Source organism: Buteo buteo, chromosome 5 (genome assembly GCF_964188355.1).
Source record: "Buteo buteo chromosome 5, bButBut1.hap1.1, whole genome shotgun sequence".
NCBI lineage: Eukaryota > Metazoa > Chordata > Aves > Accipitriformes > Accipitridae > Buteo > Buteo buteo.
In genome coordinates this window covers 45,002,368-45,019,577 of record NC_134175.1, presented here as the reverse complement: position 1 = coordinate 45,019,577, position 17,210 = coordinate 45,002,368, and the positions used below count along the sequence as shown (strand labels likewise).

Below are 17,210 nucleotides of genomic sequence, written 5' to 3'. Positions count from 1 at the left end.
TGGAAAACTGAAGTGATTCTTGTCTAAAAGGGAAATTTTATGGAAGGGAAATTCAACTTGCATAAAGTACAGTTACTAATCTTACAGACCTTTGTGGGCTTCTTGCTGCATCAGCCAGCAAGGATTTAGGACATGCTAAGTTCTTCGCGTGAGTTGCCAGGGAGCTAATAATGGAAACAGAGTCAGTGGAAGGATGTTTCAGATGGTTCTGTTACTGAATTACCTCCAGACAAAATAACAACCTCCGAAACCCCTCTCATGGGCGGTAGCGGCAAATTCCGATGGCTCTGTTCTTGTGTGATCCTCCTTCGTCTCTTCTCTTTGGAGGAGGTACTGAAAGATTCTTGGTGCGGGAATAAACTAAAGAGTTCCCAACACATATATCTATATCAAGGTTTCGGCTTGACAGCTGTATCTGTTTCCATCTAACTGGAACTAGCGTGACACTGTCCAGGAATAAGTCCTTCATGTGCCAAGCAGAGATACTGTCACTCTGTAGACATGAAGCTACAGTAAGTCTAGTGGATGTCATGTTGCTTTCTGACAGTGGTTTACATTAAAAAGAAGAGTTTCTCTTACTACAGTAATAATTAGTCACAAATGTATTTTATATTCCAAGACCATGAAGTAATTTCAATTCATAATAAAACTAAGTAATACTATGGAATTATTCTATTTTCATAATGTAAGACATAGTGGTAGAGAAATGAGCTAGGTTAAAACCAGTCACCCAAGCCTGGAAGACAGCAAAATGTCTGTTATTCACTGTGTGTATACAGACTAATGTTTGACTTTAGAGAAAACCTGTAACAGTTTGCTTGGATTTTAGCCCTTTGGTGTGGTGGTACATCTCATTATACACTGCACCATGCTGTTGCCCACCATGGATCTTCTGGGTCCACATACATCAGGCCTTGATATTTTGCACTTAAATGACAATTCTGTCAATTCTAGTCGACTTCAACAAAATTTTCAACAAATAAAGACAGCAGCATAAGACTCTACGTTAGATTTGCTTTTCTCTCCCATCCAGAGCATCTTGGGGTTTCTGAGACCAGAAGTCACTGGTAACTTCCTGATGAATTAGGAAGATTTAATGACAAATGGCTCTTTGTTTTACCCAAAATACTGCATATGAAAAATCTCAGATAAAACAAACTTTCCCTGAATTTCAGAGAAAGTCAGTCAAAATCAGACTGAAACACATTTAAGGAAAGCCACACCAAACAAAGCCCCGGTAAGCACTCAGTTTTTCTCTTCTGCTCTGTGAGCCATAGCCCAGAAGGTCGTTCAGGCTGTACATAGCAGATGGTCAGAAAAATATCATATGAACCTGTGTCTGTCGGCATTTCGAGTAAAATAACTGTGATGCCTGTACAATCATTTTGACTATGCTTTGATTAAGAAACACAGGAAAAAGTGATATATTTTCCTAATGTATGTTCTTGGCTGTTTTTGTTTGGTTTTGTTTTGGTTTTTAAAATCCTTTTGTTAAACAGGAACATACATTTTTCTGATTGGGACCATTTCTGTGCAGTTGTTGTGCAGGTTAAATGTCTGGTTAAATAAAGAGATGAGTATGTGTGTCCTTCATACAGCATTCAATCTCTGGTTCAAGTCTATTGGTTATAATTAATCCAATAAAATCTTTCTTTCAGTAATAGAGACATTGGTGTTTACAGGGATTGAAAGACTGTGACTATCATAATGGTAGTCTGTGTTTAATCCAGTATTTGTTTTTTGTAATTCTTATGCTTTTTTTTTTTTTTGTCACAGGTTTTTCATTATTCTTATACAGCTTCATATGTGATTTATAACATACACACAAGGTAGGTCACATTGTTTTTTCAATATGATGTCATTGTCAGTGGTTCTATACATAAGGTGATGCCAGTGTGTTCAAGTAAAAATATTTACATTTTTTCAAGGGAAGTTTGGGAGTTAAACCCTCCAGAAGTAGAGGATTCAGTTTTACAGTATGCAGCCTGGGGTGTCCAAGGACAGCAACTGGTAAGCACAGTCATTAAAAATGCTGTGGTTTAATAACGTATTTACTCCAGAAAGACTGAAGTAAAAAAAAAAAAAAAAAAAAAAAAAAAAAGCTTTAAGGTAAGTTTTGTTGTATATTTCTGCATGATGCTAGCATGGTCCTGTTACAGCTTTTAGGGGATCTATTTATTTATTTATTTTTTATTAAAAACATGTGAACATTTTTTTCCAGTCTATTCCCAATAAGGAAATTGTACAATTGTTGAAAGAATCACATCCTTAATTGTACAGTTATTGAAAGAATGACATCTTCATCTAAATATGCACTCAAGTAATTTTCAGAATAACCATCTTTATGGCTACTACTATGAGAGAAGGAAAGTTGAAGGTGAAGAGAAGTTTTCAAGTGCAAGATCAACAAAATCTGTGGGCAAAAGCAAAAGCTTAACATCCAAAAGTGGATGTGATGGATTCAGTGAAAAGTGGTGTTTTCATTTCAGTATGAAAATTACTGCCAAGGTCAGTTGTGCTACGAATTCCTAATAATAAAACCAGAAATGCTATGTTTCATATATTGTTTTCTGCCAAAAGTTTTACCATTTTTTATGAACATAAATCATCCATGATCATCATGACCAATCTCAATATGAGAAGAAAAAAATTGTTTTACCCCAGTGATGTTAAACTGACCTGTGTTGGTAGTTGAAGGCAAGAGACTTAAAAAAGCATCAACTCTGAATAAGAAATTCAGATAATCCTTGTTACAGTGTTCTAATAAGCTCATGAATGCCTGCAGGCATGATCCCAAAGCCTCTTTGCATGTCTGACTTGTTGATGCAGAGAGGCTGGAAGTTGAATGTCTAGAGAATATACCCCATTGCTTATATCATTCATCAAGATGGTGGGAATGTAAAAAATTTGTCTGGTTAGAATGTATTGCGTTAATCAAGTGGAGGCAGGAAGGAAAAAGTAATTGGAACATGGTTGGTATGTCTTAATAATTAGCCACATCATTTTATTAATAATGATGAGCATGGTGACAGGATTCACGGTAACAAATACGTGAGTTATTTACCAGGCAGTATTATGGAACGTGGCAACCTATGTAGGTTCTAACAGAAGGGTGATGCATTTGCAAAACTGAACAGAATTAAAAAATATTTTAAATTAAATTGCAGTTCATGAGATTTGTCTGTGCTGTACCTCTGATTAGTAATCTAAAGTACAACTAAAAATACATGCAGTGATTACTCAGAAATGAATTTTTTGTTTTCCTGAGATGTATCTTAAGAACAGGAGTACACTTACCAATCATAAACTTCAGAAAAATAATATATAGATCAGAATAATGCTATCTTTATCAGTGTTGCCGAGATTGTCATTCTGGAAATAGGTATGAATACTTTCAGATATGGGCACAGGTGGACTCCTATTAAGTCTCAGAACTGCAAAAAAATAGGGGGTCATTTTAGGTACAACCTTAATCATCCAAATTTGAAAACGTTGGCATAATTCATACTTCAGTGAGGATAACATTACTCATCTTTGTTAATGTCCCTAGTAAATTTAATGTCATGCTTTAAAAATATCTGCTCTACTGTGGGCTTTATGGTGCCATATGGTCTGCAGAATTAGGAAATAACAACTTTGATTAAAACACAAAATCTTCTGTGCACTCTGAATGATACCAAGTGTCATCATATAGATGTACACCTGCAATGACAGGATACTGAAGGTCACTTCCATAAGAATTGCTGATAAGAAGGGTGTCCTCTTGAAGCTGTTTATGTGGTGAAAGCAGGTTTCTAAAGTGACAGAACACCTTGCTACATTACCCTCCCACTTCAGCAGCAAGCCAAAAATGTAGAAGGAGCATGAATGAGTGAACACTGTTGTCAATAATGGTTGTTGCTACTGTCCAAAAGAACAGCTGCCTCTAGCAGAAACAGGACAGTAGAGATCATTCCAGCAAAACAGGTTAGGCAGAGAAAAGATGTGTGACTGAGGGCACATTGCCATAATGGTTCTCAGTTACAAAATTTGTCGTTAGAACAAACGCTTTATCAGTGAGTTTTGAATAAAGATAGTACAGGAAGCAATCTGCAGTGAGACTGGGTAAAGAGGAATTCGTAAAGGGAGAGATCTAAAGCATAGTAATCTGTCAGCAGTAGCTATCAATAGCATTTATCTGGATTGAAACAAAGATGCAGTCTCATGGTTCCATGTTGCCAAACACATTATGATTGGTTTACCAAAGTCTCTTAAACAATGCTTATGTGTCTTTTCCGTATAAAAAGGAAATAGTAATAATTCATAATAAGTAAAACAAGCAGTGGAATACATACGCTGAACAAAATAATCATAGTGTATTAACCCGAGTAACCTCCAGGAGCCATTCATTACAACTGAAGAACAAGCGGAGACCAAATTAACCTTATAGATAAAAATTTCATCTAGAAAGACCCATGCCCACATACCCTGTGGCCATCACATAAACAAAGTATATGTGGATCTCTAAAATGAAGAGGAATTGCACCCTTCCAGGTGCAGTGCGGAAGAGAATAGCAATACTATAGCCATGACTCGTCAGCAAAATTAGCACAAGATGTGAAACACAAGGCACAGGTATGTCTGACTGAGCCAAAGATCCTAACTTTATGCTGTAACTATTTGGAAGGTCCTGGATTAAATCCAAATGATGGGGGATAACACATAGACTTGGATCAACAATTTTCAATAAATAGGCTATAGTGTAAAATAAGATGTTTCCAATCCTTAGTTCTGCAGAAGACCTAAGTAACAACATAGCCTGCACAGGAATCTTAATCTGAGTTCTTCGAATGAGGGAGAATTGTCAAGAGTTTCAAATAGATAATGTAAGAAGATGAAGAGAAAAAAAATAGAAATGTTTGAGCAGGAAAATTTGTATGAAGCCAGGAATTGCTTATTGCACGTAGGAGGGAATGTGACTGCAGTGAAATCAAGTATACAGTAATACTTTACATCCTTGTGAAAATCATGCATCAGTCTAAGTCGTCTACAGTTATGAATAATTTCTAGGGCTGTCTAATGGGACAGCAGGCCACGTGTGGCTAGTGAAAAACAACAGTTAGGTTTATATGAGATACCAGATGACTGGGCCCTAATACCATTGTTTTCAAATTATCATGGTGGTTGCAAGTTATTTCAGTTTCTTGCTATTTACCTAGAGTAGAGGATTTTGTAAAGATTAAGAGAAAAGCTCAGAGAAACATCTGCTGTTTGAGTCATGACATTTTGGTGGTGAAATTGAAAATGTTTGCCTTTGGGGAGAAGAAACTTTTATCTAATGAATTAATGTATTTTAAGGTCACATAGCTGTTATTTTTGGAAACTGCTTTCAAGGTCGCTCTCTTTAAATTGCTATCTTTTAACTGTGTTAGAACTGTGCCAGATCTAAAATACCATTTCTGTGTGTCTTAGCATGTTAGGGAGCTGCTTATTTATTTGCTATGTATTTCTCATATTTGCTCATGTTTGATTAAAATTTTGAAAGAAATCAGTTGATTATCTCTTTACCTCACCTTTATAGGATCGATTACAGCAGCATTAAGTTTTTCCAGGGAAAAAAACTAGCACAACAAGATACCTAATTGGTTTCATCAACATTTTTCTGCCTCCAGTTTACTTGATTACAGACCTCATTGCATGTGTCTGAGAAAGAGATATCCCGTACCTGGTAGGAAGGCTTTACTGAGGAGGAGAATGCTTTGGGGAGTTTTGAAGGGCCTCTGGGGTTGAAATACCTGTTTTTTTATCCACTGTTCTCTCTTCTTTGGTCTTGTCTTCTCCAGTAGTTTGCAGCAAAGGTTTTCATGTTTCTGTGCTGGACCTGGCTTGTATCTGACACAGGGGGACAGCCCTTTCTGTCTGGATCTATCTACGGAGATGTATTGCAGTAGAAGCCTGAATATAAAAACTGACCTCTGGGCTCCAGTGTATGCAGAGTTTTCTATTAAAGATGTAGTGTTTCTCTACAGTGCTTCTTGCATTATGGATAATTCTTCTGATTAGTTATCAGATGAATTACTTCAAGTAGTGGTGTGAAATGAAGTGTGGTTAGGAGTTGTTCAGTTTGACATAGCTTTTTCTTAAAAGTTTTACATGAAGTTTCTTCTGCCTGGGTGGTCACATGTCGTTTATTTTGCATGAAATACTTTATTTTCACTTCATTCTGTGAACATATATCCATGCAAGTCACTTTGTCTTTGTTTTTATAATAGGTACTTTGTGTTATTTATTGCATTGAGCTCATTTTTGGTTTGATATATTAAGTGTTTTTGAAGGGAGCTTGGGTTATATATTTGGATGGATCAGCATAAGTAATGATTGATTGACTTATGTATGAATGTGCATAAATAAATGCATATATTAACAAAGCAGAAATCAAGAAAATAGTAAAGCTATCTAGAATACTAAAAAGATCATTTTCTAGAAGCATGATGGCTTTCTCTGTCAAAATTTTATGCCATCAACAAAACATAGTGTTATCAAATGGTAGGACTGAAGATGAGCTTTTACTACACTTTAATGTAATTTAGGTCATCATTGTGTAGAATTACCTATTATCCTGTACACACAAAGAACAATTTGTTGATTGTAGCTGAATTGTGGATTCAGGATGCTTTCATCAATTTTTAGAAAATATTTGAGATATTAGGAAACAAGAAATTGCCCTCTTGTTCCAAAAAAATGGAACAGGGTACTCACAGATAATAGGGCTTAGCAACTAAATCCTTTACAAAAAGAATAATTAAAAAAAAAAAAAAAATCCAGTAAAAAAGTACCTCAAAACAAGCATACGAACAGAAACACAGAAACAAAACAGAACAAAACCTGCTTTGATTGTTATTAATGAATGTACCAGTTCAAGACCTCTCTACTGCTCTGCTTTGTGATCAGTCAGCTTTATCCTGGTTGTCTTGTTTGGAGGTTCATTTTACCTTCCCCCCCATCAACACCTGTTGCCCCACAAAAATGCAAGTTTCTGTCAGACTGTTGAATTGCTGTATTAACACGGCATTTCCTTGCAATTGCCTTCTCTTCAAAATTTTAGCTTTTTCCTATGGCTTTCAAAGACTGTCTTGGAAAATGGAAATACCGCAGCAGAAAAGTTCTTTGATGTTATATTATTTGTCAAGTACCCAGATAAGCACTAGACTAATTTTAGTAAATGAGAAATTAGCAGGACTATGCTAGACACATACCTTGCTCAACAGATGCTTTAACAGCCAGTAGTTACTGAAAGCTTCATTTACTATTTGCTCTATCAAGGTTCAAAGTACAACAATTATAAAAATCGGTAACTTATCTTTCTGTAAAATACTTGCCATGTGTTTTCTTTTTGCGTAATTAATGCTGTGGGTACTTGGCACCCCCTCCTGACAAAAACACTTCCATTTGCAAATTAAGAAGAAAAGATCTCTCAGGGTTCATGAGCCAAGCAGAAGCTTAATTAATGCTAATGAAGTAAGTCCTAAATAAATATATTTAATCTGGTGTTTTTATTTTCAAAGTCTTTTGCTCTTTTGACTTGCTGTATTTTTATATGAGTAACTTAAAATCACATATGGAAATGTCAAGGCTTTATTTCATCTTTCCTTTTAATCATGATGCTAATGAAGCAAATGGCAGTAAAAGTGAGGAAAATGTCTGCTTGAATTTATTCTGAAAACCAGAAATAAACAAGAACATTTTAATGTGACATTAACCTCGGGTATGATTTCTTTTTTAAAATCTATGAGGGATTCCTTACAGAACTTCTGTACTTCAAAGCATATTTGGAGATCCTTTGTCTTGCTGAAGATGTTTCTATGAGGAAAGGGAACGTGTATGGTTGAGCATTGCCCACCTAGTTGAGTCTTTAAGGGATTTGACCATAATTCTAGCAAATGCTAAAGTCATGTCTTTCTAAAGGCAGGGAGAAATTAAGGAGGCTACTAAAGCTTTTTTATTTTCTGTTCCAAATATTTTTATTACATTTCTAGATTCCAGCTGGGAAACTTACTGTGTCAGAGGCTGAAGATTTCAACCAAAAAGTGAAAATATTTACAGAAAAAAGGCACACAAAAAGACTGGTTTAATAGCAACTTTTGACCAGCAGCTAAAGTTAGATTGTATATTATTTTGCAAGACTTACTAGCGTACTTGAAAAAGCTTTCTGCTACTTTATTTTTGATACAAGAACTGCTTTTTGTCAGGGTCATGGTGAGCATGGGCAGTGTAATATTTTTCTTCACGTAAGAATGTTACCTAGAAGTCTTAGATAAAGCTGTATTCCTCCTAAGCTGCTGCTTCACATTGGACTTCTTCTTGGATTTCTCAAACTAGCATTGTAAAATGTAAATGTTTTTTGCCTTTCCATCTAAATAATTCAATTCAAACTATTCTTCAAAGAAAAAAGGAAATTATTAGTTTCTCTGAAGGTATTCTACTGAACTAATTTCCATTTTCAATTATTAATTTCTAGGTGCCCCCTCCACTTAAATATAGATGAAATTGGAGGAGAAGATAAGCGTTAAATGCATGTTCTCTAGTTTCAAAAGTGATACGCAATATGAAAGCAGTTTTTTCCATCTCAGAAAAAGGGAATGGAGAATGCAGCCAGAAAACACAGGCAGTTTTGGAAAACAGGGGAAAAGACATTTTTACATATCAAGGTTGGATATATTCAGTAAAAGTTTTGTGAGCTCTAGAGAGCAGGAACATTTATAGATGGAAGCAAGGCTAAGTTGAGCATAGAAGAAGTTGCTTCATCATTTTGCTTACTGAAATGCAGTGAATGTGTCCTGGTATCAAAGGTAACTTAAAAATATTAACTATTAAGGATTAGATATTGCTAGCCCTTTGTAAGAATAGCTACTTTGCTGTATCTGAAAGATGTGAAGAAATAATGAGAAAATTATATGTTTTATAGACACATTATTCCTCCACTACTTTTTTTCATGTGGAACAATAAAAGGCCCAGCAGCTTTATAGTGAATAAATTGAGAGGGGAGATAAAAGATGTTTCCTTTCCCCTCATTCTATTATCATGATTTTCATTCTCTTACCACTGCTCTAGCATGCAGCTAATATTTGAATCAGTATGTAAACCGTGCACACAGGTAGTGCACTTTTCTATCCAGTCTCATATCAATAACTCTTTTGTAAACAATATATTGGAAATTTGACATATCATTGTGCTAGAAAGCAAATTATTTTTTGACATAGAAATTTGTGTGTGTGTACATATGTATTTACACACAGTCCCACAAAGACACATGCAAAAAAGCATAGACACACATGTTTGATAGGAGCAATCATCAGGACTTTTCTGTGCAGCAGCCTGCAGGGAGCGGTGAAAATAGCAATACACGCCTTTCATCTACAGTATCATGTTGTTCAACATGTGTATGTGTAACAAAGCATATCTGAATATTCACACTTCCGTCTGTTAGCTAATACTAACTGCAAGTCCAATGGCTCATAAAATAGGACTGCTGTGCTTTGTGTGTGAAAATTGCATAGCTTTATGTAATGCAGAAACAAGAAAATTATACTTCAGAAGTCTAAATTCTTTAGAAATAGCCACCCATAAAAATTAAATACACAGTCAATGAGAAGAGAGGTCAAAATCTGATTGAACCTTTTGCTAAATCGGAGTTGGGAAAGATTAGGTAACAAGTTTTAGTATGGACTCTATTTTCATATAACTCCAAAATCCTGCCCAAAAACTCTGCAGGTTTAGTTATGTCCATGGATCTTATAATCACTTAGTCACTTCATATTTGATATTAAAAAAAAAAGAGATGATATACCACAGGATGGGGTGGAAAATTTGCCTGTATTCATCTTTTGGTAATGTAATGTAAATGTCAGTTCTATCTGTGAGATAAGAAAAACAGATATATTCTATTCTCTATTACCTCCTTACCACCTAGGGAAGAGGAAGGGGAAAATTCGCTATGGTAAGGCACCAAAATGTCAAAACAGAAGAGTCTGAAGAACTGACATTTCTAGTGCCTTTGTAGTTCAGGTTCTAAGACAGAGGTTGTTTTAGCCAATGGTAAACACAAATTTTATTTACCTTTTGTAAAATTTTTGCAAAAGGCTTCTGAGTCTCTGTGATGGTACCAGTGCCTACAGAGTTCAGCTAGGAACAAGCTAAAGGGATAAAACCAACTTGGCAGCAAAACCCTCTGGACTCTTGCTGTGTGGCAAAGTTCCTCTGGCTCTTCTATTGATAGGTTCTGTTTGCTGTATGTTAACATTTATTTTCTCATTTGGCACATAACGTCCATCAAAGATATAGACAGGTTTCTCTCAGTGGAAGTGACAGTGACTCCCCTCTTCAGCAGTGTTGAACCTTCTTTTCCCTTATGATATGTGTCCTTGAAAGTTAGTTCAGTTGTTCCAGTGGTCAAAATAGGACATCCTGGCCGAGTTTAGATGAATGGGCTCTTTACATCAGTCAACCAGGGTTTTACCCATTGCATGTGGATAGAGTACATGGTCCTAGTTATTAAAAAAAAAAAAAAAAAAGTAAAAGCTGTATATGCTTCATGGATGATGATGTCATGACTCCCTGTTGAACCTCTATCAGCAAGACGGCTGTGGTAAGGAGGAAAAAAAACCAAACAGATTATGACCACACAGCTTTGGGCATGTTCAACACTCTTGTAGGCTCTTTCTCTCTATTTTAGCCAAGTCCTTCTTGAAAAAGAAACATTAAATTCCATCATCACCAACCTGTAAATGTCCTTGCATATTTTTTTTCCTTACAGTGGGGTTATGACTTCCCCACCGTGTTTGTGCTGAAGGATCAGAGCAGATTAAACTCCTGCCACACTGTGTTAAAGTGACTTAGACTTTCATGTTGACTCAGCCTGAGCCAGACAGTGAAATGCAGAGGACTGCTTGCAGATGTGTAATTGTGGTGAGTGTATATTCACTGACAGCTTCAAGGCCAGGACAGCCCTGGAGAATAAGGATTAAAAAGTCTAGTGTACTGTTGATTTGCAAGACAAAAGATAGCATTGATTGGCAGGGAGGAAAGAAGGCTGAAGGACCCAGCAATCAGCCAACACTCAAAACTCTCAATTTTGTGGAGACAAACTGGTATTAGAAAGGTCTGTTTTAAGCTGGTGGAAACAGCATTAATGAGGAAAACAGAAACCTGTGCAGATCAAAGTATTTATCACTTTAGTTGGGGGCTGGGGTGTGGTGAAGAACTAATACACTGGTAGTATTCATGAGCTCATATAAACGTGTTCTATATATGAACAGGGCTTGATCAGTAGGGACTAATAGGTGTTGGTCATATAAATAGTATTGCAGAACACTGCACATTTTTACTTCACCTTTTATGGGAGGTGCCAGTGCATTTACAGAAATAGGAGAGAGAAGTTTTGTGTGGAAAGCAAGCAAACAGTTATTTTCAAGTGTTGCTTCACAGACTCTGAACTGTCTCAAACAGAAATGCTATTATGAGAGTTAGTCAGAATTTTCTCATTCCTATTTGTCTCATTCCTAATGAGATATTTTAAGACAAACGGTCTTTCTTGCATTAAATGCCTGATCTGTGTGAAGTAGTAAATGGCCATGAAGTCTGTACAGGTAGATGTCATCCACTAAAAGATAACTGGCAACTTGAACACTGTGCACAGTGGGGAGACGAAGGCATACGTATCATCCAACAAGATAGGCTGGGTCAGCAATAGTAACTGAAAGGACAAAGCTTTTTGTTAAACCCTGCTTGGGTTTCTTATGTAGAAGATGCTCAGAGGCATCCCATTCTACTTAAGCACTTGAATAATGTACAAAGTTCTCAAGGATTGTCTACCACTGTAAGAATAGTAGAAAATGCAAGTACAACTTTACAGCGCAGCATTTTCAGTTTTGTCTTTTTTGACTTTGGTGCTTGCTGTTAGAATGCTACTTTCTTACGTTTTGTCAAAACAGAGAAAATTCCTCCTCTGGCAACCAGTCCAGCCAGTTATCTTAAATATTTTCCCATCTCCCAACATTGCCTTTTTTATTCTGGAATAGCTAGGTTGAAGATTTTTCATTTTAGCTTCTGTTACAGGTTGATCAGTCTGGGCGTAATTGAATGCTTGATATCAGTGTGAGATGAGCCTTCGAAATACCAGAGATCATTTTAAAAGATTTTATGGTAAGGGCAGATTATGATTGTATTATAAGTCTGTAGGAGCAACCCAGGCATGTAAGAGTGACATTTCTGTCCACGCTCTTCCATGCTGGTTCATTAGTCAGAAGCTATCAGTAAATGCAAGGAACAAGGAGTGTGAGTTCCTGAGCATACACTGTTTATAGATAAGTCTGTTATACACATCGCTTACACAGATGAAGATCAAAGGGCTGAGCAGTCCAATCCCTCAAAGACATTTTGCACAGTGCTGCAGCCAGCGTAGTTCTTCAGGCAGCTCCACGGGGAGCAAGCAGTAGATCCAGACGATGAGCTTGGGGCAAGGGAGTCTTACTGTGATCTTCTGTGCTATCACAAAGATTTGTAAGTAGCTTTTTGTGTAGGTCATAGTTCAGATATTATATGTGATTTTGTTTATGTCATATACAGCACAATGTTTGCACTCATGAGTAGGTTATCATGGGATGAGGCAGGGTGTGAATTTAGTGAACATCATGATCCAATATCATTGGAAAGGAAACGTAATTAGTGTGTGTCTAAACAAAAGAGGGCAATGCTTCCTCACTTTTATTGGAAATCAAGGACATAAACATCATGGATTTGCTGATACTCTGTGAGTTCGTGGCCTGGTTTATTTCATGGCATTAGTAACTTATAGCTGCATTATGAGTGCATCCTCGCTATTGTTTACAGTAGATTTATAAACTATCTAAATAGCAATTAAATATAATAGCCTTGTAGATTGTTTGCAGTTGTTCAGAAACGATTGTGCTAACACATTACTGTGATGCAGTGGCATTAATCTAGACAGCAGAAAAGTGGTGCTTCAGTGTTCTGTTGTTCATGCTATGTCTGGCAGCTTGATGACTGCAAAAATAAAATTAACATATTGTAACTGACAAAAAAAAAATGGTGGTATATGACATTGGGATGTATGTGCTTTGAGGTCTCTGTGTTTCAGACTAATCAACAGCTACTTCCTCTCTGCCTTAATTACAACATAATCAAAAGGTTTGAAAGCTTCCTCTGAGAAAATTCCTGTCTAGGTCAATCACATCCTTTAGAAAATTGGACCTTTAAGAGTGACTCTATTTATTATTACTTACAATTATAATAATTTTGTTACTATGTATTATTTGTTTTGTGCCTCATTAGCAATGTGTCTGATGATTTTGAAACAGATCATATAAGGGTAGATTTTTGTCTACTGCCATGCTTTGCTGGTAGTACCTACTGTGCCCAGTATTTGCATAATTTAGTGGTCTGTGGTGTACATGGAACTATGGGGTAAGAGCTGGAGCAAGACAGAGCTAACAGCTCTAAAAATTTTATGCCAGTATAGATTGACCTGCAAAAGAAAAAAAATCTGCAGAGAGGAGATCAGAGCCATTCTGCACTACTGGAGACTTAGAAAGCAAGTGTATTGCAAACTGTATCAGACATTTTATCCTGCAATCCCTGTCCGTGGGAGTTCACAATCTAAACAGAGCACAGATATAATGTAGAGGAAATGGATATAACATAAAGATGTTTTGCAATACAATTCCATAAAACTTTCCTTGAAATTGTCATCCTGTAAGATACGTGATCTGGATAGAAAATCTGTAAGATGTGAACAAAAAAAAGCATTTTGGAAAAAGTCTGTGTAATTTTAACTGACAAAGTCACTAATGAATACTCTAACCATCCAAAATTCACACTTATAAAAGTTTTATAAGCCACTTTCCTGTATTTTATATTACCCAAAATATAGTAATTCTCTTCGGTTCAGGAGATCGCTGCAGGACCTGTAAGAAAGACATCAGCAGAATAATCAGTTGCACCAGTGAAATGCATTATAACTGTTTTGGGTAATAGTTTGCCACCTTGCATTTTACTTGCCTCTCAATGTGTGAGTGTCCCAGTTCATTACTATGGAGCTTCTTCCACAGCTTATTACCGTGGGCAAGAATGGCAGATACTGACCCTTTATCTTGCTACTTTTCCAACATATGCAAAGTACCCCCTAGAAATTTGTTTTGTCTATGTGTTTTTGTATTCAGTGGATCTCAGTTTCACATGTATGGAACAATATATCGACACCTAACTTGGAAACACCAATGTGTAGAGCATTGTCACAGGAAGATTGGTGGTGTACCCATCATCCTTAACATGCATGCAGCCCATGAGCAGTTTGAGTGACCCCTTATTCAGTAGAGTTATGTTGAAGATGGGTGTTGAGTCTCAAGCTGTAGATAGAAACAGGCCAAATGGCATTACAATGCCAGTTCATCACAGAACGCAGCCACCTCTTTCTTCTGGATGATGAGAGAAAGCATTTTCTTCCCAAAATGAGCTTGCTTTTTTTTTTTTCTGTGAGAGGGAAAATGAAAACAGCAGTTATACTGTTGTTGCATTGATACACAAACCACATAATCTTAAGTACACCTTGTTCTTTGGTGGAAGGCTGCTTCAAGTAAATTAGATTTGGCAAGGGAAAAGGGCAGAAGGGAGTACTCCTCTTCTGTAGCAGTGGGTATAATAATGGTCTGGTGATCTCAATTTAAACCTGCAAGTCCCAGGGGTATAGTAAGTGAAATCATAGATGACAAGAAAATGTTTGTTCGGTTTGGACTTGAAGAAGAGAACAGACATTACGCTGTGACTATGAATAATGTAATCAGTGGCTCTATTAGAAAAAAATGTGTCTATCAGAGCTTTGAAGGGTACTGAACAGTGGTAGAGAAGATGCCAAGCCAGGTATTTATTTGTAATGGTAATGCATTGACAAATATTGTGGCTGATTTGCAATATTTTTTAAATTGGTGAAAACTAATTGTAAGTTTCTGAAGTGGAGCTATTTGTATAATTTTTCAGATCTGTGAACCAGAAAGTGGTAACAAATATGTGAAGTACTTAAATGAAAACCAGACTTGTTATGTTGACAGCAAGTGTTGAAAAACCGCAACCAAATGGTTTCCGTGTGCATGCAGGGGTTTGATTTTAATTTCTTCCTGTAATCCAAAGTTAGTTCCAATATTATTTACAAATGAAAGTAAGTGCATAGATATCTGCATTTTCCATAATTGTGGTGAAAACAGCAGGAGTTAAAACCACTTTTCTTTTTGAAAAATCACTCAAAAGTAATTTTAAGATTAATTATTTCATTTACAATACCACTTATTTGTTTATTTAAGATTACTTCTTGTGGTGGGTTGACCCTGGCTGGACGCTGGGTGCCCACCAAAGCCATTCTATCACTCCCCCTCCTCAGCTGGACAGGGGAGAGAAAATATAACAAAGAGCTTGTGGGTCGAGATACGGACAGGAGAGATCACTCGCCAATTACCGTCACGGGCAAAACAGACTCAGCTTGGGGAAAATTAACTCACCTTATTACCAATCAACCAGAGTAGGGTAATGAGAAATAAAACCAAATCTCAGAACATCTTCCCTCCACCCCTCCCTTCTTCCCGGGCACAACTTCACTCCCAGATTCTCTACCAACACTTGTTTGTGCTGAACTTTGCATATGGAGCAGCATGTTGTTCAAGAAGCAAAGAACATTGACTCTTTGGATATACATAATATGTATGTATGCATACATATTATCATGTAGTATAAATACCACCAAGAAAGTTTTGATCAATCTATTTAGCTTCAAGCTAATTTTTCCTCATCACATTTATGTGTGAGGGCTCTGTGCCAGTATCTTCGACTCTAGGTTTTAACTGCTAGTTAACTGCTGGTTAAACTGGCTATATGAAAGCTATTTAAACTGTACTTACATGTTGCACTCCTTTAGCTGTGGTCTAGGTAACATAACGAGTTAATCTCATTCACAGGGACATGGTTTAGTGGTAGACATGGCAGTGTTAGGTTAACGGTTGGACTTCATGATCTTAAGGGTCTTTTCCAACCTAAGTGATTCTATGATTCTATTCTACGATTCCCTCACTGCTGTGTATTTTGTTCCACTGCATGCTCCAACGTGAACTCGACCAGGAGAAATACAGCTGCTGTGCACGTTGTGGGATATTCTTTCTCTTCACGGTATGAGGTTAAACTGCAAAACAGAGCTGTGCCAACTTAGTATTGTACCTGAAACTGGAGAAGTCATGGTTTGATCTTTGAAGAGCAAAGTACAAAATTGGCTGAGTGACTAAGAAAGTATTCTTTATTTGACTTGCTTCTGTCTAACATATAGCTGATCTTATTTGTATTAACAGTTGTTAGCAAGAAAACATATTTCATCTGGAAATTTTAGTTACTGATCTAACTCAGGGCAGTTGGATTTGGCCCTGGTTAATGTATGGTAAGACAGGAGACACAACAAATGGTAAGAGGCGAGCCCAGATGGAAAAACATCTTGAAGCTTTTGAAGAATTAATTATCCAACTAATTAGCTGGCAGTCTCACAAGAAGAAAGGATGGAATTTTGTCGTATGCTTAGGAAATTAAGAAATCTGATAGTTCCTATGCTGAGATGTAGCTATCAGCCATGGTGATGGTGGAGACAGCTGGTTAGCCAGACTATCTATGTGGATGCACAGAACAACACTTGTTTCTGCATCAGTAAAAATACTTACCCCTCTGCATAGAGCAAAAAGTGCAGTTACGTGGTCTGTTACATAGAACGTTGGGCTCTGAAGACACCTGTCCTAGTCCAAAGAGTGGAGAACAGTGTGTCCTTGCCAAGGTCACACAGGAATATAGCCAGAGATGAGCTGCCTGAAGATGCTTTAAGTCGACATCTGTAGCACCATCATTAGCAACTGGCAGAGTTCAGCAGTGGAAGCATTTCCTGAATGCCTGAAGGTCTCCTTCTGGGCATAATCAGAAATTCCTCTGTGTTGTCGTAGCTCATATTCCCTATGTGAAACATGAGGAAGACTGTCATGTTCTCTGGGGTATTAAGTGGGAGTGCTGAAGTTGTTCCAGGCTGGAATAGTTAGCTGCTCAGTAGCTTCAGAGTTTGGCTGGCATCTTCCGTGAACTAGGGGTTTGTCCTGATGAATCCATGTAATGACAAACCATTCCATTAGTCACACTCCAC

General features: G+C 37.0%; 1 protein-coding gene across 1 annotated transcript in view; it reads left to right on the top strand.

Annotated features, from left to right (window-relative positions):
* The window catches only part of DPP10 (dipeptidyl peptidase like 10), a 295,187-nt gene that overhangs the window by 214,064 nt on the left and 63,913 nt on the right, over positions 1-17,210 (top strand). The window contains exons 6-7 of the mRNA XM_075029375.1: positions 1,777-1,829; positions 1,929-2,010. Of these exons, the coding sequence (XP_074885476.1) occupies positions 1,777-1,829; positions 1,929-2,010 (135 nt within the window). The remainder of the gene's footprint in view (positions 1-1,776; positions 1,830-1,928; positions 2,011-17,210) is intronic.